The sequence below is a fragment of the Bubalus bubalis genome, chromosome 5, assembly GCF_019923935.1.
Source record: "Bubalus bubalis isolate 160015118507 breed Murrah chromosome 5, NDDB_SH_1, whole genome shotgun sequence".
NCBI classification, from domain to species: Eukaryota; Metazoa; Chordata; class Mammalia; order Artiodactyla; family Bovidae; genus Bubalus; species Bubalus bubalis.
The window spans coordinates 29,997,280-30,022,577 of NC_059161.1; the positions used below are offsets into that span (position 1 = coordinate 29,997,280).

At 52.4% G+C, this 25,298-nt stretch overlaps 1 protein-coding gene across 1 annotated transcript; it reads right to left on the minus strand.

Annotated features, from left to right (window-relative positions):
- Positions 1-167: 167 nt before the first annotated feature.
- Positions 168-24,964, minus strand: SSU72 (SSU72 homolog, RNA polymerase II CTD phosphatase). The gene is made up of 5 exons (XM_006066910.3): positions 24,596-24,964; positions 14,892-15,035; positions 2,823-2,962; positions 1,932-2,050; positions 168-686 (listed from the first exon to the last, which is right to left on the minus strand). The coding sequence occupies exons 1-5, from the start codon at positions 24,772-24,774 to the stop codon at positions 585-587; spliced, it is 684 nt and encodes a 227-aa protein (XP_006066972.1). The 5' UTR covers positions 24,775-24,964; the 3' UTR covers positions 168-584.
- Between the last annotated feature and the right edge of the window lie 334 nt (positions 24,965-25,298).

The following is a 25,298-nucleotide window of genomic DNA, read 5'->3' on the forward strand; positions in this document are numbered from 1 at the left end:
TGCAGAAATCAGGAGGTCTCACCAGACAGTGGTCCCAGCTCCCGGGGGAGGGGCTTATGAACAGGAAGCCCTCTGGATGGTGCCAGGGACCCCCGTGACCCACATGCCTGGGACTGCTGTCCAAGGGCCCTGATTGGGGGGCCAGGCAACTCACTATGAAGCCAAGATGACCATCAACATCTATTTATTGGACAATGGCAGGTTCTTTCCCCAAAAGTACAGCCTGTTGCTTTATTCAGGGATTTGTACATTCCAGCCAGTTAGGGGAGCCGGGAAAGGGATGCTCAGTGAGAAGCAGATGTCTTGGAGGTCATGTGCTATCAACTTTTTTTTTCTTTTTCAGTTAAAGAAAAACTATAATCGAGATCCCACTCCTACGTTAAAGTGAGATGGGAAAAACTTGATTGTTTGTGATCTGGCATGTATGTATCTTCTCATTTCATATGTACAGTTTATTGGGTACTGCTACCGTCCACCGGCAGAATACCTACAGGTAAAAACAAATGTCTGGGAGGAAAAAGTATTAACAAAAGGAAGTTCAAAAAGATGGCTTCAGGCGGGTGGCGGCCGGGCGCCAGGCGGGCTCAGTAGAAGCAGACAGTGTGCAGGAAGGTCCTGCCGCTCTTCTCCTCGAACTCCTGCAGCAGCTCGTCGATCTCGTTCTCCATGTCCTCCGTGTGCTGGATCTGGAGTAGACAAGAGACCCACCTTGAGCCGCTGCCCCGTGAGGGGAACCCACCAGGGACAGAGACACAGAGCAGCAGCAGCCAGAGGCCAGCCTCAGAGCTCAGGCGAACACGCACTTTAGACACTCACTGCTGTGCTGTCCCCACAAATGGCAGACCCAACCTGCCCATGTCTCCCCGCAAGGAAGCCCAAAGGCCGTCCTGTGCACAGCAGGGTGTCGGGCAGCACGCTGTACACCCCCTGCCAGCTGCCACTAGTGTCTCCCAGCTGAGGCCCACTGAGCGTGCAGACGTGGTGAGATGGCCCCTGGTGGAGAACCACTGCCTGAGGAGGAGGCGGCATGACCAGGGGCAGCCCTCGGGTGGCCTGGGGCTGGCCTAAGGCCGAGGCAGCTTGGTGCCCTAGTCTCGGCCTGCAAGCACTACCTCTCCTCTGCAAGCTCTCACAAGCATGACCCAGGTGGGTGTCACGTGTGCTATTTCTAGGATGCGTCATCCCCTTCAGCCCTTTCTCTTGCATGATGGCCAGATCATAAGTGCAACGGCTGGAGCTTCGGCAGCCACCCTGGACTGTGTGACACACTGGAAACAGAAGTTGTGCTGGGCACAGTAACAAGAGAGCAGGGGCCTGGGCCCCTCACACAGCAAACACATTCACACCTGCCTGTCTCTATACTTCTTGGTTAAGCCACTTGTTTTCCTCATTTTCCAATCACTCAGTTAGTTGGCCTAAATGCAGAAACCGCGGGTGAAGGTATGACAAAGCATAGCAGTTTCTCCTTGGATGGGTTCTTTTGCACCACCAAGAGGAAATGTCTGGCTCTGAGCACAGCTACACAGCAGGCGTGAAAGAACCTGAAGTTTCCTGCACAAGGGAGGATGTCCACGGCCACTTGCGGAGGGCCAGATGTCTGGAATGATAAGCCCAGAGGACGAAGAGGACCAACACCCTTTAACACCATCTCTGGGGCTCCCAAGCTTCAGTAGGTGTTGGGGTCCTGGCAGGAGGCCTGTGTCCATGGAACCAGCACGGGGTAGGGCGCTCTCCACTGCGACTGATCAGTCTAAAATACTCAGAGGGGGATTCTCTAGCCAGAACCAACTTGCTGACCCTCATACTTGTGGGCACCTCTGCAGTTCTGGGTTGTAACCTTTGGAAATAATCTGAACATGAACTGAGTGGCTGGTCAGTTTCCTGCTGAAGCCCTGGCGTGCAGGAGGCGGCCCAGGCAGGCCGATACTCACACACTGGCAGAGCTCGCAGATGAGGAATGCCCCCAGTGTGGCCTCCTCATGGTTGTCCTGGATGTCCACGTTGATCACGTGCACGGGCTGGCAGGTCTCCTGCTCCCTGGAATTCAGATCTGACCATGACAGAAGGACGGAAGTCAGAGGCCTCAGAATCAGAGCACAGGAGGGTCTGTGATACTCAACTGCCCTGGCCTCTGGGGACTACAATTAAGGACCCACATCAGGCATCTAACCAGGCTGCACATTTCCTGCCACCCCAGAGCCTCATGCCGAACACAGCTGTGCTGGGAGGAAAGCTTGTGCTCAAGTGGGACCCCTAGCAGTTTGGTCACACTCACAAACACCAACCAGCCTATGGTGCAGGGGGCAGTAACAATGCCCTCACTTGCAAAGGACCATGCCCCAGTTCCTCTGCACCATGCATGCTCTTTCCGTGCCAAAAAGACCCTTAACACACATGATGCTGTCACAACCAGGGGTGGTTTTGCCCTGATGAACGCAATTACCCAGAAGGCCACCATCTCCTGCCCCCATCCCCCTCCCAGGACCCACAAAGGTCAAGGGTCCTTTGTCCACCTCTCTGTGGCCTCACCCAACTTCCCCTGCTCACAGGAGCCCACAGACACACTGACTCTTTAGGACCCCATGGACTGTAGTCCGCTGGGCTCCTTCATCGATGGGATTCTCCAGGCAAGAGTACTGGAGTGGGTTGCCATGCCCTCCTCTAGGGACAGACACACCAGGAATCCTTAATCAGCCCTGGGCCAGGACCAGGGACCACCCACAGGAGCTGGGCTGCCTCAGAAGCACTGGATACACAGCAGGGTGGAGGGCATGGCCTTGGTTAGCTCCACAGTGCAGGGTCTGGCCCTGGGGCTGGCTCACCTTCCACCACCTGGTCGTACACTCGCTCTTCACAGGTGAGGATCAGGTCAAACAGGTCTTTGCAGTTCTGGAACCTTTCTGGCCGGGGCTTGATCCTCTTATTTCTGTCCAGCATGTGTAAAATGCCATTCTGCGTATAGCTGAGTACTCGAATTAAGGAACTTTCAATAAAGACCCTTGTCATTAAGTTCAGCAGCCCCACACCCCAGCCAGCAGCTCAGCACCCCAGGCAGGCCACCTCCTCAGCAGGAGAATCAGGGTGGTGCAGGTGCGGGGTGGGGGTGGGGGGTTGGCGCGCAGAATGTGCTAGTCCCCGCAGAAGACAAGTCAGGTGGGGATGAGTGCCTGCAGCTTACTGTCTGGACACACGCCCCTCAGCCTACCAGGCTGCCTTTAGACTCACACCTTTCCAGGAAGCAGAGCAAGTGTCTACAGCCTTCTCTTCTGTGTCCCCCAGATCATGGATCGAACCCCTGCCCCCTGCAGTGGAAGTGAGGAAGTCAAGTCCCTAATGGCTGCTTTTGTCCTACAGCTTCTTGGCCAGCACCCACAATGAACCGCAGCCCTTCGGCAAAGACTGAGCTCACATGGACACCCAAGTCTGGCTCAGTCACCACAGTGAGGAGATCCAGAAACCCATCCAAGAAAGGACACGTCAGTGGCAAGAGTGTCCAGGAGGGAGAAGCCTTGGGTTAACTGAGGGCAGAGTCAAAGAGGCGCAGGCCTGGGTCCCTCGGAGACTGGATGGGACACATGGGTGCCACAGTCAGGGTCTGTGCCAAGCAGGTGGCCCCAAGCTGGAGATGCCTCCCCAGGGATCCACACAGGGCCCCACCCAAAGGCCGATGGCTGTGTCCCTGGCCCCACGGGAGGGCTCGCCACTCCAAAGATGGGGCCTGTAGTCTCTAAAGGTCATTCCGGATAGTGTGGGACAAGCATGTCACCCACTCTACTCAGGGACACAGATTAGTTGATTTAGGAACTCTGAGTGGTACATTTACTGTCTTTCCCAGATTTTAAATTAAGATAGTTTATTTAAACAAGCTCATATTACTCAAAACACATTTCCTACCATCCTGGATGGTGAAAACAGCTTTTAACATGCGGGCAGGGGGGGATGTTTTTGGCTCTGGCCATTTTAGAAGAGTGTAATGCCTGGGGCACCACACTCTGGCCTGCATCCCTGGCTGCTGTAGTTGTGCTGCCACACCGAGGTTGGCCTTCCCAGAACCCTGTCTTTTGGATGCCTGGCACCCCTGTCCAGGGAACATGGGCCAGCCTGGCATCCATGTCCTGTGGAACACGGGCCAAGGAGGCCCTACATGGGTCAGGCTGGTGGAGGAGGCGCCTATATCCCCACACTGGCTGAGACTTGCTGCCAGACAGCCCAGCTTCAGGGTACACCGAGACTCACAGTGACAGCCACAAGAAGGCCACCAGGCACTCAGGAAGCTGCGCATCAGGGTTCCCAGCAGCCCTGCAAAGCCCCTCCTCCTTTCCTCGACCCTCAGGTATTCACAGAGATGACCCAACAGATGAAATTCAGGTGATGTAACTAAGAAGAAAGGGCTGAGTTGAGACATCAAATCCGCTCCCTGGTCAGTGCAACAGGAGAGGGGTAATGGTGGCCTCTGGGGATATTCTCCAGCAAATATCTGAGAAGCAGGGTCCAGGCCGTGCTTGGCAGGACCAAGGCCAGCATATGCTCGAAGCCCTTGAGGGTGAAGCTGCAAACCACCGGACTCACAGGGACCCAACTGAACTCCTACTTCACACCTTGGGGGACAGTTAAAGTGGGGGACAGGACAGGGTCATCTGCCACCAAGATGAAGCGTTTATTAGGGTCTGGCTTCTGAGGGAAGGCCCACCCATCCGGGGTCCGACCAGGTGGGAAGGACATGTTAGGCCCCTTGGACTACCCCCATGGATCCTCAGGTGGCCAGTGGTGACCCTGGGCCCAGGTGCAATGGTGAGCCTGGCTGAGCACAGTAGGTCAAGGGCCAGGTGACCCGCCACAGCAGGGAGCCTCCTCGAGGGAGGGAAGCTGGCTGGGGCCACCCCTGGAGCACACACACTTGTCAGAAACTAACCCCTTGACAAGTGTGGAAAGTGAAAGTGAAAGTTGCTCAGTCGTCTCTGACTCTTTGCGACCTCTTCTCTAGGCCAGAATACTGGAGTGGGTGGCCTTTCCTTCTCCAGGGGATCTTCCCAATCCAGGGATCAAACACAGGTCTCCCACATTACAGGTGGATTTTTTACCAACTGAGATATGAGGGAAGTCCAAGCAGTCTCAAAAGTCCAATCCAGGTGAACGGAGGTCCTGGTGGGTGTGGGCAGAGAATGCAGCATCCAGGCTCCCACCCCCACTCCAGCTCCAGTCCTGGGGTGGCGGCCATGCATCCCCAGCCCCTTGGCCTGCAGACAGTGCATCCCAACTACTCTCAGCTGGGGCTGGTAAAGAACGGCTGGGGCACCTCCCTTGCTGTGTGACTGGTGGCATCTCGGGGCAGTGCGGGGGTGGGGTGGGGGGGTGGGGGTCCTGGGGAAGACAGGAGGGTCTGCCTCCTGCCAAGCGAAGCACAGAGGGTGATTCTGAGACACTCGGGGGTCTCAGCCATCAAAAGACACACACCCTACTGTCAGAGGAGATGTGCTCTTCAGCAGCTTCTCCATGAGCAACCATGGGTCACTGAAGCAACCCCACAGGGGAGCGCCTGGTTCAGGATGGGGTCCTCAGGGACTGTCCTGACAGTGCAATAGAACATAGCAGGCATGGGGTGGCTCTCCTCCAAAGTTCCAGAGCAAAAGGCAGGCACACCAATGAGCTGGAGATACACCCGTGGGCACCATGGGCTGGCCTGAAGGCCGTCTGCTAGGGGAGCCGCACTTGCTCATGACTGGAACACCCAGGGCCTCCGGCCTGTTCTAGGTCAAGGTAGCTTTTCAGAAGTGAGGTTTGGCCCTTACACAGGTGTCCTCGGCTCACAAACAGGTTCAGTTGAACATTTGCCTCAACAGCAATTCTCAGAGAAACGGGCCTCAACAATCCACCTGGCAACCATGACAGATGGGCACCCACGGGCAGGGCCTTACTGAGCCCTCAGCAGTGAGGCAGCCGACCCTGTGGAGTGCAAGCACGTGGCTGCTCCTGCCTCCCCAGGAGCAGGTGGGGGTCGACTCAGCTGAACAGAGGTGCCCATCAGACGAGGGCCCAGGAGGGTGAGCCGAAGGGGCTGGGTAGACACAGAGCAGGGCCCTGGCACACAGCCCAGGCCGGGAGCCTGGGGTCCAAGCAGAGATGTGCCCGTGAAGGCAGATAGCTGAGGGCGGAGGGGGCAGATGAGCCAAAGTGAAAAAGTGTTAGCTGCTCAGCTGTGTCCAACTCTTTGTGACCCCATGGACTGTAGCCCACCAGACTCCGCAGTCCATGGAACTCTCCAAGCCAGATGCGTGAGTCAGACAAAGGGATTCCAGGGAGGGCAGACACACCGGAAGAACTGCAAGTCAGGGTCAGATGCTCCCCTGAAGGGTATGGGTTTAAGAGTGGAGCCCAGACCCCATGTCCCCACTCAGCCCAGAGGCCCACCAGGGTCTGGCTTCCCTGGGGACAGAAACACTTCCCAGAAGGTGAGACAGCTCAGTCTGGATTCCCGCAAATATCACCCAGTACATGAGATGGAGACAAACCCAGGAAAAGCAGAGCTCAGAACACTGAGAAGAGAAGCAGGGTCTCTGGGAAGAGACAGAACCCTGAGAAGGAGGGAGTAGGGCCAGGGTGGTGCAGCTCCACACCTGTTGGAAAAGAGGCTTCAGGACAATACTGTCCACCACCACCCACGTTCACTCTCCACAAGCAGGCTCTGGAGCCCAGCTCTGACCACGCACTGGGGACTCTCGGATCGGGCAGGCGTGATGACTCGGGCAGGCCCTAGTCTACCATGACAGGAGCTTCACCAAGAAAGGTTGTCTCGGTCTAACCACCATGGGAGTTTTGCCAAGAGAGGATACCCTTGTCCAAGCTGTGCCCCGGACACTGACCCGTCAGAGCCCGAGGACATCCTGGCCCATCTACGTCAGGACCTCTGCTCCTGCATACCACGAGGCCAAGCCTGTCATTTCCTGTTTCAGGGCTGAGCTTGGAATGTGAACCTGGATCCTTTGGTGGGCTTGCCAGGTGGGCTGCGCCCCTAGAGGACACTCTGCTCAGGCATTCTCCTACCTGACTTGAGTTCCAGTTCTGAGCTCATTCCAACAGAAATGGAAGATGCAAAACTCCTCATGCAGGAGCCCAATGCTTCTGGGGAAGGTACTCGAAGGCAGGGACCAGCCCCCAGCTGCGAAGCTCAGGCACTTGCTGCCCTGGAAAGGTGACAACTGGCTGGCCACGCCCTGGGCAAGAGCTGAGACTTCTGCAAACCCCGCTGGGCCAAGCACAGCACCAAGGTCAGCAGGACCTTGCACCCCTGGAAGCCCACAGTAACCTCCCAACTCCAAGTCCAGCAGTCTGGAGCCCTGGTCAGCTGCCCTGCTCTTTTCTCTGCTGATTCAAGAGGGTCAAGACTACCCTCAGACCCCTTCCAGTCCTGAGGGAGGCAGCTAGGAGCCCTCTCCCTGAACATGAAGCCTCCAGGCATGGAGGGATGGGCAGCTCAGTAAGGAAATGGGCCTCCCACTCCATCTGGGAACAACTCAATCATTTCATTCAAATTTTAGCCTCATAACACAGCGACAACCTTGCCACCTTCACTTCGGATGAGCGCCGAGGCTGCACAGGGCCAACCCTTGCCCATGGCTTCCCCATGCCACTTACAATCTGCTGTCACAACAACCCCAGGGATTTGTGTCAAAGCCACTGGCCTGGTAAGGCCCTGTAAAAAAGCACAAACCCAAGAAGCACAGGTGCTGGCCACCAGAGGGCAGGCTGGGCCCAACCCTGTCTCCACGGGACCATTTGTGACAACCACGTCCCCAGATAGAAGACTTCAGATCACAATGGGTGTCTCAAACGCACGTGCTGCAAACAGGACATCCCGGAGGACAGCACAGGGCAACACGGGAAGTGTAACTGTGCCATTACACCTGTGCCACACGTATTATGTACAGAAAGGATAAAAATCCGAAAAGCAAACCTCTTGGACAGAGAGAGTGCTCCCAACAGCTGAAGGCTGTAGGGACCAGAGGGGACCACCCAAGGGGACTGGGCCTGGGCTGGCGGGGCTACAGGCAGCCGGGAAAGGGCAGGATAGACAGAAGCCGAGACCCGGCCACAACTCCCCAAACTGCAACTTGGCAGCACAGCTGCTGTGGTTGGGCCAAAGTCAGTAAAGAATGGACTGGAAACCAGTAAATACATTTCATTTGTAATCATGTCCTACACGTAACCAGCTGCACCACACTATTCACAGGCCTGGGCTCCAGGGCACGGTTGCCCCCATCGCCTGCACACACAGACACACACACACACACCTGGAACTTGGCCTGGGCTCACAGGTGGGGGTCTGATCAACCAGCACTGCCCCCAGCGCTCCCTGGATGGGCACAGCATGAGGGGCTCCATGCACCTGGCCACCTCCGCATGGATCCTAGGGTGGTGAGAAACCACCGTATCTCTTCTTCAAAGGAAACATTGCCACCCGCCCACCCCCTTCTCTAATGGTGTTAAAAACAAAACTGGGCCACCAGAACACAGACTGCGACCCTCAGTGTAACTGGAAGGATCCATGAGGTCAAAGGTCAGGGCCTCATTCTCAAGTCAGCCTGAAAGGAGCAGGTGACAAGCGTATCATTAAATCAGAGTTGGTATCAGTAGACTTTTAAATAAGGTCGACTGCTATCCAAATCAGGTAAAAGGCTACGTTCATTTGAGAAAAAGCTCAAGAAAATAGAACTTTAAAAAATAAATTGGCTGGATAAATAAAAACACAATGGGGAATGTATCTTTAGTCTTAAGTGTTTTGTTTTAAATAGACACATACCTGTCCCCAGCTGTCTGTGTGCAACACCATAGAAATGTTAAACTTGAAACAAAAGCAAAAGCTTCAGTCCTAGGTTGGAGCATTTTAGTAATAATTAACTTATTTTTTAAAACTTTTTGAGAAAAAAATCCTCAAATGATGAATTAACTCTGCAAACATCAAATCACTTCTATGCAGAATGGTTCGAAAACACAAGAGACCCCAAGCATTGTACAGTGGGCGGGGGTGGGGGCACGTGTTGACACTCCAGGAGCCTCTCTTCTGCCCATCCACCACCGCCCACCCTCCCAGCAGCGCCAGGCAGATCTGCCCCAAACACTTTGAGTTCAAGGAGAAATAAAATGACCCCCTCCCTCCCTGAAATTCCAGTTAGTTTGAAGCAGAAACAGCCCCAAGCCCAGGGTGGCCCCTGACCCAGACGCCCCCAACTGAGCCCACTCAGAGAAGGTTGAGCTTGGCCCTCGAGACAATGCAATCGGCATGAGAAAATTAACTGTCTGGATAAGAAGATGGTTGAGGGCTGGTCCCAGACGCCAGTGATCACTGCAAACCGACCCGTGCCCAACAGGGCTCCCCTTGGGGACCTGTGGGAGCAGCCAGGGTCCGGAGGTGTCTGGGAAACACCACAGCCAAGGGAAGAAGAGCCGTGAGCCCCAAGGGCAGGACAGAAGCTGAGAGGAGGCCACGGGAGGAGAGGCGCTGCCCGGTGTCCCCTGGTACCTACAGGACCCTAACCCAAAGGCAGCCCAGCAGAGCCTGTCCCAACAGGTTTCCCGCTTTTTTCTGGGGGTCACGGTGACAGCACATGTCCTGACAGGGCAGCTACGCCCCTGAACATGAGCCAGGGAGATACGGGTTCCATGCCAGGGAAAGGCCCTCCCTGAGAGCACCTGTGACACCCCTCGACCTCCACCCGCTCCCAGAGTGGACATGTGCTCCAAAGATACCCTGGACAGGTCCCTCACTTCAGAGGATGGCGCTGGGAAGGTGCAGGTTCACCTGTGGACAGGGGATGTGGGGCCGGTGGGGGGAGCACCTGCTGGCAACACAGCTCTGGCCTGAGACCTCAGGCGTGCTCTCTCCTCGAGTCCACATCACCTTGAGAAGGGGTCAATGCTCCTGGAGTGAACATAGCTACACCAGCATCCCAGCTCAGGATTCCTCAGCAGACTCTGCCTCCACCAAGGTCAGAGGAAGCCATGTCCACCGTGTCCACACAGTGCTGGGGCCTAGACCCTCACCCACCCTCAGCATGCCCATCCAGCCCTCTCCTCCTGCTCCTGCAGCCAGGCCCAGGCCCAGCCCCAGGGTAGGGGGTAGAACACACTGCTGATGCCTACCCAGCCCCCACCTCATACCTGTCATAGCTCACCAGGATTCCCAGCCAGCTAGCCCTCCGACGCTGGTCACAGGTTACCTGGAGTTCAGACTCCAGATGCAAGTGCCACTGGGAGGGGAACAGAGGCTGACTGCGCCTCCTCCCCCCGGAGAGCCCTGATCACCCTCACCTGCTGTGGAGGCAGGAAGCACCCTCTCCCCATGGCACCCAGCCCATCTCTTCACAGAAAAGCGCTGAGCAGCAGCACGAGGGTCTCCCTTGGGCCTCGGGACTGGGGCAGCAGAGCCAGGCTGCAGCTCCTGTGGCTGAGTCAGCCCTTCTTCCCCAGGGGCTGGGAATAGGCCAGGGCTCCAGGAACAGGTGGCAGTTGGTGGGGGGTGGGTGCAGCTGCTGTGTGTTGTCATGAGAACACACTCAGCCCATCAGTCGTCAGGGGGCTGCCCTCCACACATAGGTGTGAGCAAGGCCAAGAGCAGATGGCTCTAGACTGCAGATGGTCACAGGGTCCAAGATGACTGGGGCACTCCTGGAACACACCCTGAGGAATGCTCAGCACAAGCTGTCACGTGGGACTTGCTCATGTTGAAAAAAATATTCATCAGGGTGATTGCAGCCACCCTGCAATGAGCACCTGGCCGGCCCTGGAGGGAGCTCCCAAGGCTGCTGAGTTGCCGAGCACCTGTCCCACCACTGCCCAGGGCCAGTGGCAGGCGGTCTGGCGTCGAAGTCTGCAATGGCCTCACCACCCTGGACACCAGGCAGAGAGAAAACACTGGCGTGGGCTACAGTGTCACCCGCTGTCTACACACCTGCTGCAGGGTGCAGTGACCAGGCCTGAGGCTTCGTACTCACTCAGAAGGGACCCAGCTGGCCACTCAACTTGCGGCATGGTCTGGCAGACATGAAAGCTACTCTTCTGGCCTCATCTATCTTTAAGGCCATAATTTTAAGCATGAGTGCTTTTCTGAAACCCAACAGCTTAAGTATCAGCAAAACTGGATCAGAGTTTCCCTGGGTACCAGTGCCTGGCTTAGGAACATGCTCCTATGTTAAACAGACACCATTTTCAAAAACCACTTGAGACCACAGCTGCCAACCAGGATGAAATGAGATGGGGTCAGACAGGCGAGTTTGTGTCCAGGCAGGTATGGGGCCAGGGAAAGCGACCACGACTGTGAGCAAGGTGGGCAGGCGGAACATGCTGACAGTGGGAGCCTGAAAGAGCCTGGGCTTCAGGTGCAGAGAGCATCTCCAGGGCAAGGGCCGGGAGCTGGGCAGCCACCCCCCAACACCCCCCTGAGCACAGCACGAGAAGGCGGTAACAGTCTGAGAGACCACAAGAACAAGGTTCTGGAAAAGCCTAGGGGCCTTGGAACAGGACGGAACTGCCGTGTCCACTGACTTCGAACCCATGATGGAGGTCTGAAGGCTGTGGGATTTACAATCTTAGAAATCACCTTTATTTTTATCTTTTACCCCAAGAGAACAAAAAGTACACAGTGGAGAAGTGAGTGTAAACATAAATCTAAGGCCTAAAAAACAATGAAACTGAGAAGATGAAAATGAATAGTTAAAAAAAATCTAAACCCCAAAGGTAATTAGTTACAAAAGATCCACAAGATAAACTGGGCAAGTCTGCTAGATACAGCTATACAGGCAGCCTCCAGCTCCGAGGACAAGTCAGGATCTGGGAACGTGTTATATTTACACCTGCACTTCAGCTCACCATTTGGGGAGCAAGTGGTCACACGAATTAAAAATTTTACATTAACTGCATTTATAGCCACACATTCCTTCCCATGCTAAGACACATGGTTTTATAATTCACAAAGCAATTACTTGAAACTTACATAAAGATGACCCTCTAAGGAGCCCCAAGGACCCCACCTGACTCTCCTTTCTGGGCGGCCCCTCCAGTGACTGGGCTCATGGACCCTGTTCATCAGGTCGCAGGCAGGCCATCCTTACGTTTAGAAGAAACCACTTCTGTTTCCCCAAAGGTGGCCAGCAGGCTGAGGCTAAGCCACAGAGTCCACACAGCCGATGCTGGGAGCCAGGGAGGACGTTCAGTTGTGGAAACTGGCTCTGGCAGGAAATGAAAAAAACCTGGATGCCTCCACCAACTTGACCCCGGAGCTACATTAAAGCCCCACGTGGAACACCAAGTTTGCAGTGGGTCTGTTTTTAAAAGGACTCCAAGGCAGAGGGAACAAAGAAATTAAGGTCAAAAGGGAATTTACACTTAAGAAAGGCCAGCTGAGTACCTGCTACAACTTGTACAAACCTCAGGTGTCAGGCAGAAGCCAGCTGCTACAGACCCAAGTCGTATGACCTGACAGGTAGGGGTGGGCCAGAGGCTGTGGGGGTTTCCTGGGTGAGAACCTTCTCTGTTTGCTGGTTGTACAATCCTGGGACCCACACACTTGGAGTGGATGGACCTCCTTATAGTCAAGGACAGGTCCCACCTTGGAGGTGTCCGTGTCTGGGAGGGTTAGGTGAGCCTAGACTTCCTGCACTGCCAAGGACACACCTCACCAGGCGTCTGGCTCTACTCACGGGCTGAGCGACATTCAGCAGGTGCTGTTCACCACACCTGTCGCCAGGGGCTCGAAGCAGGCAGGCCCCCAAACCCTCCTGTTTGTGGACAGGAAATCAGAATCAAAACATCTACTTATAGCCAAGTAATTAACACCATTGAGGGCTCAAGCACTACAGGGTCCTCGGCCCTGCTGAGTGTCCTCAGGGCTGTCTCTGTCCCCACCAGCACCTCGGTCTCAACTCCCGCCTCTGCCCAATGACTGGCATTTTTTCTCCCCTGAAAATTTGAACATTTACTGAATGTTGGTTTACATCTTACAGTATTTTCTTAGCTTTGCATTGCAAATTACAAGAACCACCACTTCTGCAACAGCCCCGGCACTCATGCTACAGTCCTGGGTTTTCAGCTAGTCTGCTGTGTCCCAAACACATGGGGACATAGGGCTTCCAGTCCCACTTGTGATCACCAACCTGCCCAAGTCAGCAGACCCTCATTCTGCCATTCCCTTTATGTGTGGAAGCCCCAAATCCCCCACACTCCTCCTTTAAAGGCCAAAGGCTGACTCAAGAAGAGCCAAGCACTGCATGTCTGGCCCCTTCCCACCCCCAGCTAGAGGGCAGAAATCCCACCCAAGTGAAGCAAGAAACCAATGATCCCTCCCAGAGCCTCATGAGGGCGCGGAGAGGGCAGTCAAAGGGTGTGACTGCCGACAGCAAGGACAGCCATCCCCTGGACACTCCCAGGGGGCAAAGGCCTGTGCAGTCACCCTGGAGGAGCATCTGAGCACTCAGGCTGGGCCCTGCCCCTTCATCTCAAGCCACCAGGGGCACACACACGACACCTCCAGATTTGGTCTCGTGTGTGAATGCTTATTCAGAGAGCGCTCTGATGTGAGATAACCTGGAGTACAGTGACAAAGGGAGCACAGCAAGTACACTATTACCTGTTTCATTTCTCGTTGAGTTTAAGAGCTTTTAAAATATGAATGGTGCTAACTGAAAAATAGTCTTCAAAAAGAGACAAGGTCTCAAGATAAGCTATCAACACGGAGTGTTTGTGGTGCAAGTACCAAAAGCGTGGAGTGAGGCTCCCAGCTCTGCCCTGGGGAGCAGCCGTGGCAGACACCTCTGGGCAAGGCCAGGGCGGCTCTCACTGCTCAGACCTCAGGGAAGAGTCTCTACCAGAGCCCGTCACCACCATGGAGGCCAGGACACAATTGGCAGCTTCCCAGAAGTGCTCCCAATTGTTTCTAATGTGGGTTCTGGGGCTTCTGAGAAGGGGACGTGGGTCAGGTGTGCTGGGGGGCCCTGGGGACTGTGCAGGGGGCGAGTCCTGGACCCAGGCGTCAGTGCCTAGCCAAAGTACTAACAAGAAACACCTGTTTCTGCCCTGATGCTCCCACCCGACGTTCCCCCTGCAACTGGGAAGGAGCAGGTGCAGTGACGGAGCATGCAGCAACCGCCTGCGTCCAGTACTTTTGCTGGAATGGCCTCTGGGGTCCCTCGCACCTAACTAACTTACAGGTGTACAGAGGACATTTGTAGTTTATTAAAAGACTGCAAGAGTGCCAACGTGAAGACAGATTTCCACATGGCATCTACACTCCTTCACTTGGAATGTGTCTGGGCTCCACCCCAAGAATCACCATCACTTGAGGTAACGCGAGGAGGCCCAGGAATCTAAAGCACTCGGGGTGACCCCGAAGGTCCTGGTCAAAACCCAGCCAGCAGGATGGCCTTACCATCCGCAGCCTGGGATCACGTGCGCAAGAAGCTGGTGAGTCTCAGGGAGCAGACCCAGTCTGCTTTGTGTCTTCCTGCAATGAGATCCTCTCAGATTACCTGCTTCTAACACGCTTCCTCTGCAGCCACCGTGGCCCTCCTGTGATCTCCAGACCACCACCAGGGTGGGAGGCACCCCTGTGGACCAGGGCACACCCGCACGCACACCTACCTGCAGTGCGCGAAGCCACAGGGTTCGGGCTCCCACCTTCCTCACCTAAGCTGCTCTAACACCGCACCAGAACCTTAACCGACTGTGTCCACGTGGTCTCCAACCCCTGGACTGTCCCGTAAGCACAGGGACAGAGACCCAGTGACCCCGCACACCTCGCACGGGCCGCCGCATCCCCCGCCTCACAGGTGCCCCGAGGGGTGCCCACAGCTGACACGTGCCAGAGACAAGCCCTCGGGGTTAAAGGGCAGCCATTGGGATGCAGTTCTTTGTCTTTCCTAAGGAGATCGTTGTACATCTGGTCATATGTGGTTTTGAAATCATAAACGTTTGGTTTGTCAGGTGCTGGTCCTGGAAGCTTCACGTGAGTTCCTGTTCCGAAGGACCGGACGCTGAATCCTCGTTTGCTGAAAGACACAAAAGGACAGAGAATCACAGTTGGATTAAACAAGACAGAAAATGCTAAAACGGAACAGGAAATGGACTCGAACAATTTTGCCATTCACAGAGAACATGTTCCTCAGTTCTTCTTTTTTTTTGATGTGAACCATTTTTAAAATCTTCATTGATTTTGCTACATTATCATTTCTGTTTTACGTTTTGGATTCTTGGCCATAGGCATGTGGGATCTAAGCTCCCTTGACCAGGGACTGAACACACATCCCCTGCAGAAGGTGAAGTCTCAGCCACCAGACCACCAGGGAAGTCTCTCCATTTTTAAGTATTTTATACTCAAAGCTTAAAAAACCCTGCAGCACATTACACAAGCTAGATGAAGCCAATCCAAGGAGAAGACAAAGAACCAGTGAACGCCAGGGAATGAGGCGGCTATCTGTGAAAGCCAAGGACAGACACACAGTCGAGTGAAGTTCACCTAGAAAACCCTGTGGTCTGACTGTCGTGCGACTCTTAAAAGGAAACTGTTTGCCCAGGTTCCCAGCTGCCCTGACGCCGGCTTCCCAGGACTTAGACAGAGGCCCCAGAGCCCCCAGGGCAGAAGCACCCCCACAATGGCCTCCTGCCTCGAGGCAACGCCTGTAAGGCCTGAAGACAAGGGGATGGCTGAGTGTCTCCTGATAAATGGTCAGGCAGGCAGGACCCGCAAGTCGCACACGGCACCCACGTGGCCCCGTGGCTGTCCTCACTCCAGGGGCTCTGCTGCAGACCCCGTGTCCTCTCAAACTCAAAGGCTGGGAGTGCTCAAAGTGTCTGCGTCAAACAGCCTGCTCACCCTAATCTTGTGTTCACACACTGCTGCATGCCCGTGTGGATGCGTCCCTACCCACCGACTTGGCAGCCGACCCAGAGACCGGCAGCGCTGATGTACTCTTCATGGTGCTGTGGGCTCTGCAGCCACCTCTCAGTGTCTCAAGCTTTTTTGTACATTTTATCGTAATTCAGGGGTCTGGCTGCTTCTGGAGCTATTTTTGGTCATCACAATGGGAGGCCCACAGAGGAGCCAGTGCATCTGGACACTCGAGGCCCAGCACCCAGAGAAGTGCCAGCCTGCGGCCCCTCCCCCACCACGTGGGCACCCTTGCCAGTCACTCTCTGCTGAAAGGGGGATGGAGGAGGAAAACCTCACTGGGCCATGATGCCCATGGGGCGAGACCCACAGTCCCTCCCACTAGACACAGCAATTCCAGAAACCCAGTTGAGTCACTGTTCTCCCAGAGAAGCAGGAAGGACCTGGAGGTCACTCAGGGGTGCCACTGTGCAGATGAAGGGTCCAGGAGCAGACACCATGCTTGGCACCGCAGAGCATCACGGGCATACATTTTAAAAGCATCTCATCAAGTTTGTGTCTACCAAGCCCTGTCCTTCCACCCCTATAAGCCAAAGCTGTGCCCCCACCCAAGCCCTGAACGTTGCCCATGATGGAGAACATGGACGACAGCAGAGATGACTGAGCATACGGGGTCATGGCCACTTGAGATGTAAATGGACCTCAAAGAAGGGTGGCTGGAACGCAAGGGCCCCCGGCAGATGCCCACAGACCATGGCACCAGAATCTGAATCCGTTTCCTTAGCAGGTCAGGAATGCACAATAGAAGAAATGTTTTCTGTCAGAGCACCAACAAGCTGGGGCTGAAGGCCCCCCTGAAAACAGCCCAGGGGACACGCCCTCCCAAGATGGTGACGGAGGACAGGTCACAGCCATGTCCCCACAGAAGCACACAGCAGGGGCCATGCTGGTCTTGCTGGCTTCACGATGGCTGCTACTCCACAAGAACTGCCCAAAACAATCACCTTATCCTCACAGAGCCAACTGTCCCCATCCCAGAAATACCCTGGAGGGAACAGGCCCACCAGGGAGGGATGTGTGCTATGAGAAGACACATACCCACAGAAACACAGTCCCCAGGGGACCTGGGGCTGACTCCAGTTCCCAAATAGAGAGCCTAAGGTGTGACACCATCAGGAAGCAAGCCGGGGGGCTGCGTGAGCACAGCTGTTGGACAACCATCTAGGACCACCCTGGGTCTGTCCCAAAGCCACACAGGCGTGCACAGGATCTGGGGAGAAAGGTCTGTCCTTTGGTGGCAGCCCTGATTCTTTTAAACACGTCATCTGAGACCAAATAATGATAAATTAATTATGGGAGAGGGCCTGTGAGGTCAGAGTAAGAAATCATGGTTAAGCCCACTTCTCTCAGCTAGCTATCTATGAAGTCGGCTCCAAAAAGGGTCCCAAAAATCATTCTGGGGAACAATGGGAAAAATAAAACGTTTCCCAACAAAGGTACGTTGAAGATTCACTTAGACACAGCTCCTCCATCACTCTTTAAAAAAAAAAAAAAAAAAAAGTATCTCTATATCTCAGTCATTTCCTTGTGGTCATTCTTTTGAAATATTTATCCATTATTAAAGAACTTATTCCATCCTGAAGTGTGGCTCAGATGGTAAAGCGTCTGTCTGCAATGCAGGAGACCTGGGTTCAATCCCTGGGTTGGGAAGATCCCCTGGAGAACGAAATGGCAGCCCACTACAGTATTCTTGCCTGGAAAATCCCATGGATGGCAGAGCCTGGTAGGCTACTGTCCATGGGGTCACAGAGTCAGACATGACTGAGTGACTTCACTTCAAAGAACTTATTTACATGAGCCTAACTCTTAAATCTGGGGCTTTCCTAGTGGCTCAGATGGTAAAGAGTCTGCCTGCAATTCAGGAGACCTGGGTCTGAAAGATCCCCTGAAGGAGAGCATGGCAACCCACTTCAGTGTTCTTGCCTGGAGAATTCCATGGACAGAGCAGCCTAGCGGGCTCATAGAGCTGCAGAGAGTCAGACATGACTGAGCGACTAACACAACTCTTAAATCTAAGTTCAAATTTGTTAAAACGGGTCCAGGTACAACTACTCTTGAAACACATTAATGAAATACAGTGAACAAACCTTAGTTTAGCCCAGCAGAAGCAAAGAGATTATTAAAACCCCAATGGCTGAGGTTTTAAGGAAAACAATCACCATTTCTACCGGCGGTAGGTCTGTCGTAACACCTTGATCCAGGAGTATTTTCTGGAGCTTGCTATGTGCTGGGATTCAGCAGCGATCAAGAGACCCAAACCCCCTCCTCAGATACTCTGGGAGCATGGCATAAAGGGACCCTCCAGGACCCAGGTGGCGGGAAGCACAGGACAGCAAAACTATGGCCCAGGGGTGACAGCAGAGTGGAAACAGGGTGACCTGGGGGCCCCGACACATACTGTTCTCTGTGATGCAGACCCCAAATAGGACCCCAGGATGTGTCAGGTCGGGGCAGTGCAGGGCTGCCACTGAAAAGCTGCCCACAGGGTTTCCAGGAGATGGAGAGGCCCCAGCACAGCGTCTTTTGTGCCCACCCACCCTGTTACTGCTGGGGCAGCAAGTCCAAGCTGCCTGGGTGGGTCATCTCCTCTCTTCCTCTCCTATTACAGAGGAGTCTGAGGTTGGAGTTAGGGCCCAAAGGAAACACTTTCCATATGCTAAAAGTAAACTACCCCAAAGATAACCTGGGCTAATCTTTCAGCTGGCTGACCCTTACCAGGGTATCTCAGAGGATGCCTGCTGGTGTCTGAAAGGCTAGGTGACCCTCTCCCCACTAGAAACTATCCGGCCGGTGGGGGGCAGGGGTGTGCAGCTGTGCCCTCTCACTGCCTCCCCAACTGCCTGAACAGTTAGTTACCCAAACATATTTAAAAATAAAGTGAAACCCCCCAAAAGAGGAATTCACTGGCAGAAGCATTTAAACCACACACACAAAAAAAGAAATTCGGCTTGTTCTTCCCCCAGCAAAATGTTCACAAGTGGCAAAAAGGCTAGTTAGCAACAGAAGTGCTCTCTCTTCTAAGCTCACGCAGCTGACAACACAAGCCCATCTTGTGTGACTGTGCACAGTGACAATGTGTTTCTTACATAAAAGGACTGAGCGCTATAAAAGTATTCCTGACAACCAAAAAGCTTTAAGGGCCAATTATTTCGTATGTTAAATAAATCTTCCAGACAAGTTTTTATCAAACTTGTTTTTATAAAGGTATCAAAAAACTATCACTATCAGAGACATACTTTAATTATGTTAAATATTAAGATAAAAAAATGTTAAAGTTAAAAAAAGATTATAGTATCATAAAAAATGCTGAATTTTGGAAAACAGAATTGTTTCAGTCCTGATGTCTAAAGGTAAAATAAAAAGTTAAAATGAACACTGATCATGAAAACACACAAATTATCAGCATAGGTTATGGGTTATGGTATTTTCCCTATTTTCTAGTGTACTTATTAACCTAATTCAAAGCATTATTTTGGCTAAGACTGAAATCCTAGACCACTGCCAAACTTCTCAAAGTATGACCTGCCTCTAAGTGGGACACAATGTGCTCACAATGATGTCACCTTTACTACAGGTAAAACCATCCATGACTTAATCAGCCTAGTTTCTAGCTACACAACGACCCCATGTTTAGCCAACACAAATCAACTGCTCACACACCATCACACTTCCAACATCCGCCTGCAATTTCACTGTGGTACAGCCACAAGCCTGAGATCAACTTCCTGAAATGTTAACATTCCAGTAAGGTTGATGTCACCACTAGCAAAACACTTCTCAATAAATGTTTTCCAGGATTTATTTTACTCCTGCCATCCCACAAGGCCAAGTAGAAACCAAGAGGCTTCTCAGCATGAGGTCACCGTGCACAAAGCTTGTGACAAACATACACCGTTTTCCCCACGAGAGCTCCTGCTTGGATGTCCCTGCTCCAGGCCGGCTCTTCCTCCACCCTGGCTTTTCGAAGGTCAACTTGCTCTTCCGGTCACTGCTGGCCTCCCCAGGGTGGGGGCCAGCACACAGCAGGTTTTTAAGATCTAGCACTTGAGTGCTAGATCTTAAAAATGCTCAGCCCCAACACTGCGCTAAGCATTGTTTATCATAATGAATCCGCCCAACTATCTTTCCTTCTCTGGGCTCGACCTGTTCTCACCTACAGAAGGTTGGTGATGATCCTTAAGGCAGGGAAAATGTTTTAGCTGCTGGAGCTGATATTATGCTTGGTCTACCCAGTTTCATCTCAATGTTCAGATACAAACAGAAATCTACCTTCTTCCAACCAATCCTTCTGGTCTTAGTTCTGCCCCCTGAAAACAAAAACCAAAACACAATGCAGAGTCCCTTAAGATCTATGAAGGCAAATGTGTCCCTTGTAGGCACCTCTTCTGCCATCCTTAAAAACACGATTTCAAATCCTTCCACCTCCCCAAATGGTCTCCAGTTCACCTTCGCCAAGTGTACCCAGAAAAGAAATATAAAAAAATGCAGCCCAAGGGGCCTTGGGCAGAGCTAACCATCCCTCCCTGGTTTAGGACAAGACAAGGGAGAGTTCAGCACCACCATGGGGAGTGTGCCGTGTCGAGTGGCCCAGGGTTCAGATCCAAGGTACCCCTGGGAGAGGAGGTCTGAGCACCTCCACCCCACTGTGGCTGGGGTCTACATGCTCCACTGAGGACACTGACACTTGAGAGCCCCACCGCAAATAGGAGAATCACAGGGCCTCAGCTGCCTGGGCATTCCCCACACCCTGGATCTGGATCCTTCTCCAGCCCATCAGACGTTACTTGTGCATCAGGACTGGAGCCCCGTGTCCAGAACCTTGCTGTTACTCACCAGCTGGGGCTTCTGGCTCTGGGTCTTATCCCCTCACCTCTGTCAGTGTGGACATCTTAAGAGTTGTGAGGATGAAATGACATATGCATTTGTAAAGTACCTGGTACAGAGGGGCTCAAGAGATGACGCTAAACTTCTTTCTTCCACATTTGAAGCCTGTCTGCTTATGTTCCCCAAATCACACTACCCAGGAAGTTACAATTGAAAACAGACCGAGAATTCACTTTAGTAAGTTATACAAATCTTTCTTTAAAATTTGAATTACTACAATTAAAAATATAGCTTCCAAAAATCAACATGCCCCTTAACATCCAGAGATAGTTTGGAACAAAAAAGTAATTTAATTGGCACCAAAGGGACATCTTAATCTGCAGAGTACCAAGAATAGGAGGCTCTGTAGAAACAAACAGTCTTCCTACACTCCTTTTAAAAACCTAAAGGATTCCCAGGACTAGTATTTCAAACAATTTAGTCTCAAAAGATCAAAAATGATTACCCTAGGGAAATTATGGCTAGCTCTAGAAAATGCCAACCTTTGTTAACACTTATATTCAACTTGTCAGAAAAATACAGCCTGAGCTGATTTTCAACAGGGCAAAAAAACTGGATTTTAGTAATAAACAATCTAGCATGCATATTCCACTAACTACATTTGTTTGGTCTGACGGTTAAGATTCCACGTTCCTGATGCAGGGGGCCGGGGCTGGTGCATGGTCAGGGAACTAGATCCCACATGCTGCAACTAAGACCCAGAGTAGCCTAAAAAAACCTACATTCCCTTTGACAGTTCATTTCAGAACTTTTCCTAAGCACAGTTTTATGCAGTTGTAACTAAACTGCAAATGCAATTTCCCTGTTTTCACTATCATACTTTTTTTGTTGGCCACGCCAAGGAAGCAGGACCTTAGTTCCCTGACCAAGAATGGAACCTGTGCCCCCTGCACTGGAAGTGCGGAATCTTAACCACTGCTGCACCAGGGAAGTCCCTTATCGTTATCATTTTTAAATACTTTTCTCAATCATCTTTAACGCCTATGTCTCATGTCTCTACATCTTCTATAAGCGCTCCTACTTGTAACAAAAGTCATCATATAAATTACTTAAAGATGCTATTAAACCTTGTAAATTATCCAAATGGAGAGAATATCATAGTTTCAAAAGTGAAAAATGACATGAAAATTTGTTCAATCTCAATAGCAATTTTAAAGCTAAAGGAAAGGCAAAGTTCTTATTTTGCCCCAGCAGCATGAAAAGATGTAAATAACGCCCATATTGTGAGGAAATGGGAGTTCTGTAAATAGGCACTTTTCTGGAAAGCAGTCTGGCAGAATGTATGAAAATGTAAAATATGCCTACCTTTTAACTCAGCAATTCTACCTCCAGCAATTTATGGCAAGGAAATAACTAGAAAAGTGTACAAAGAGACATGAATGGCACAAGGATTTGGACATTATAAAACTGAGAAACCACCCCACGTCTGTCACTAGGGATGATTACCAAAGTAACTACTGCACAGGACTGCTTGCGTACTCAATCAATTTTGAAACCACTGCCATTACTCAATCTGAACAGATATGTTTAAATTCAATATACTAAAATAAAAGCAGAAATGAACATTGAAATCAAACTACGTTGGACATCCTGTGGAGAGATTACAGAACAGTGTTTTGATCTCTCTTAAGTGTGTGTATGTATATACAGAAAACATCCAGAAAGAAGGATGTACACTGAAACAGTACTTCAAGTGATTCTTATCTTCTCCATCTTCTACAGCAAGGACATTTTGCAACATGCAAACACTATTATTTTAAAAAGGAAGACAGTCCCCCAAATATTAACATCTTAGGAATTAAGATTCATATCTAAAATAACTTCACATTCATGAGGTAAATACTGTATGTTACTCTAAACTTACCTCCTTTGGCCCTCATTCGTGAGTAAATTTGGAAGACAGTAAAATGGCTAAAAGTACACAAGCGTTCCTACTTGGTGATTATCTCCAGGGGCTCTTCTCCACCCTCCTTTCCACAGGAGTACCAAGGCTATACCATCTACTTCAAACTAAGGAAGGGATTGTAATTTGCAGTGACTGAGGACTATTAGGTAGGCAAAACTTTAGAAATGATTGAACAAATTTGCTAGAGGAAATTTAAAAACACCTCCTTTTGTAAGATTCCATCCCAACTTTGTTATGCAGAGAAGAGCTTAAAACAAAGAATCCAGAACCAGCCAGAGTCAGCAGAATGAGGTGGTCTCCAGGTCACTTGTTATTTTAACTGAAGATATTAAATTTCATTTTCCTTGAATAATTTTCCACGAATGTGAACTCTGCAGTCTTTTCTTTATATTTACCACTAAAATACGTATATTTTAGTGACTCTGAACAGATATATGTAGTTTGGGGATCAGATAAAGCACACTGTAATCCTCGGACTTTCCAAATTTTAAGACAACTTTAAAAAATTCTAGTTTAGAAAAAAATTCCACATTAATTTGTTAGGTTTCAAGCATACCACACTGGACCAAAAGAACACATTAACTGAATACTGTGTATAGTGTGGTAGATCTTAGGGAAGAATTAAACTCCTAACTAGCAGATCATGGACACCTGGTATGTCCAGCTTCATAAAGAACGAGGAGTGCAGAAAAACTCTGATTTCACTGGGAGAGTCAAAGCTGACTGCGGCGGTACGGGAAGCGAGGCATGGTTGCCCTTTAATGTCCAAGTAAGCAAACTTCGGGAGAAAAAGCAATTTCAACTTTATTTTACTATCAAAGATGACATGTACACCTAACTTTTAACTGTAACACAAGGGATCAATCTCACATTCTGTGAAGTGCTTTTGAACGAAAAAAACTATCAAATGGGAATAAACTTTTATTAAACGTACACATCAGAGTCGCAAAAAGGCAGTTACCACTGAAATATAAACTAAAAGAGTGAAACCAAATTCACGTGTGGTTCAGAAATTGTCGACTGGAGATTTTCCAAAGGAGAAAGGAATTCTTCGCATGAGACTTGAAAAATGTAAACAGGAGTAAACACACAAATGTATTAAGTTAAAACAGGCCACTTCCGTGTTTTTAACGACTTGTGCTATCCTGAGGTTCTGTCGTGCCAAGTTTTCCACGTTTGATACAAGGCGACACGCCCTGGACAGAGCCTGGCTGTCCTCTCGTGGACCCTAAGCTTCGGCTTGGAACTTACCACCTCACTGCAGAGCATTTAAAGGAGGTCACTGTTTTCAGATACAGATATGAGTACTAAGGAGACACGAACAGCATAAGCCTTTCAGGTTTACGAGCAGCTTTCGAGGTTCCCGTCATCCGGAAACATTTCGGCTCACATTCTGCATTTTTCCTGACACTAGGCACATATGGGAGAAACCGGACGAACCGAGCTTTCTCGAGTCCTCGCAGCACACGGCCCCGGAGCCAGTAAGCACGGACGCCGCGCGGCCTCTCGGCCGTCCTTCGGGAGCCGCCGAGTACCGCCCGCCTGGGAACCCGGGATGCCCAGCACCGGTCGGGGAGAACCGGGGCTGGTAACCGCCGCCACCCAGCACGGGTCGGGAGCCGGGATTGCCCGGCACGGGTCAGTCCGAGCCCAAGATCCGGGGCCGCCACCCAGCATGGACCGGGGAGCGCCGGGGCCAGCAACTGCGGCCGCCACCACCCAACACGGGCCAGGAACCGGGACCGCCCAGCACGGGCCGGGTAGGTCCGAGACTAGGAACCAGGACTGCCCATCACGGGCCGGGGCCGGAAGGACGGCCAGTCGGCCGGCGTCCGTGGGGCGCGCTGGGCCAGGGCGGAGGCCCCAACTACCTGAGGATGTTGTGCGCCTCCATGCTCCGGTTCTGGTTGCTCGAGCACACCACCGCCACCCGCAGTGGCGACGACGGCATGGCGGCAGCCGCACCGTCTGCGACTCCCGCTTCGGGACTCCCACCCAGCCGCGCCGCTTCCGCACGAGCAAGATGGCGGCCTCCACGCCCGGAAGTCATGACGCGGAAGCGGGGGCGCCGGCGACGTAGCGCGTCAGGACGCGCGGCGGGGGCGTATGTACGGCGTCCAGGCAGCCTCCCCACACCGCCCCCAACTGCTGGGCCGCGGACGGAGGGAGGCCCCACCCCCTGCTGCCTGGCCGGCGAGCGCACAACCGCTTCGAGCGTGAGGGCCAGGGCTCTCCCTCTGCCCGGCTACTCGAACTGGCGTCCTGACGTCGCAAGCCGCCGTCGCCGGGACTGACGCGCGAGGCGTCGCGCCGGCGAAAGTGACGTCACGCCCGTCCTCGCCGTCGCCGGGAGTGACGTACGAGGCGCCGCGGCACCTGGGACGTACGTTGAAGGTTGCTGGTCTCTGCCGGCTTCCCTCCTTAGCGTGAAGTCGGCCCGGGTTGCTTTTACATCTACCGCCCGAGCCTCCGTGCCTCCACAGCTCGAGGCCGAGCCCCGCGCCCCTTCTTGGATGACTGCCCCAGCGTCTTACTAGCCTCTCGCAAACAGCGCGTGGGTGTCCTCTGAAAACC

Coding starts and splice junctions, on each gene's coding strand:
- SSU72 (XM_006066910.3), bottom strand. CDS start 24,774: ATGACTTCCGGGCGTGGAGGCCGCCATCTTGCTCGTGCGGAAGCGGCG. Junction 2,051..2,822: donor GTACGACCAGGTGGTGGAAG/GTGAGCCAGCCC, acceptor TGTCATGGTCAG/ATCTGAATTCCAGGGAGCAG. Junction 687..1,931: donor TCTGCGAGCTCTGCCAGTGT/GTGAGTATCGGC, acceptor TGTCTACTCCAG/ATCCAGCACACGGAGGACAT.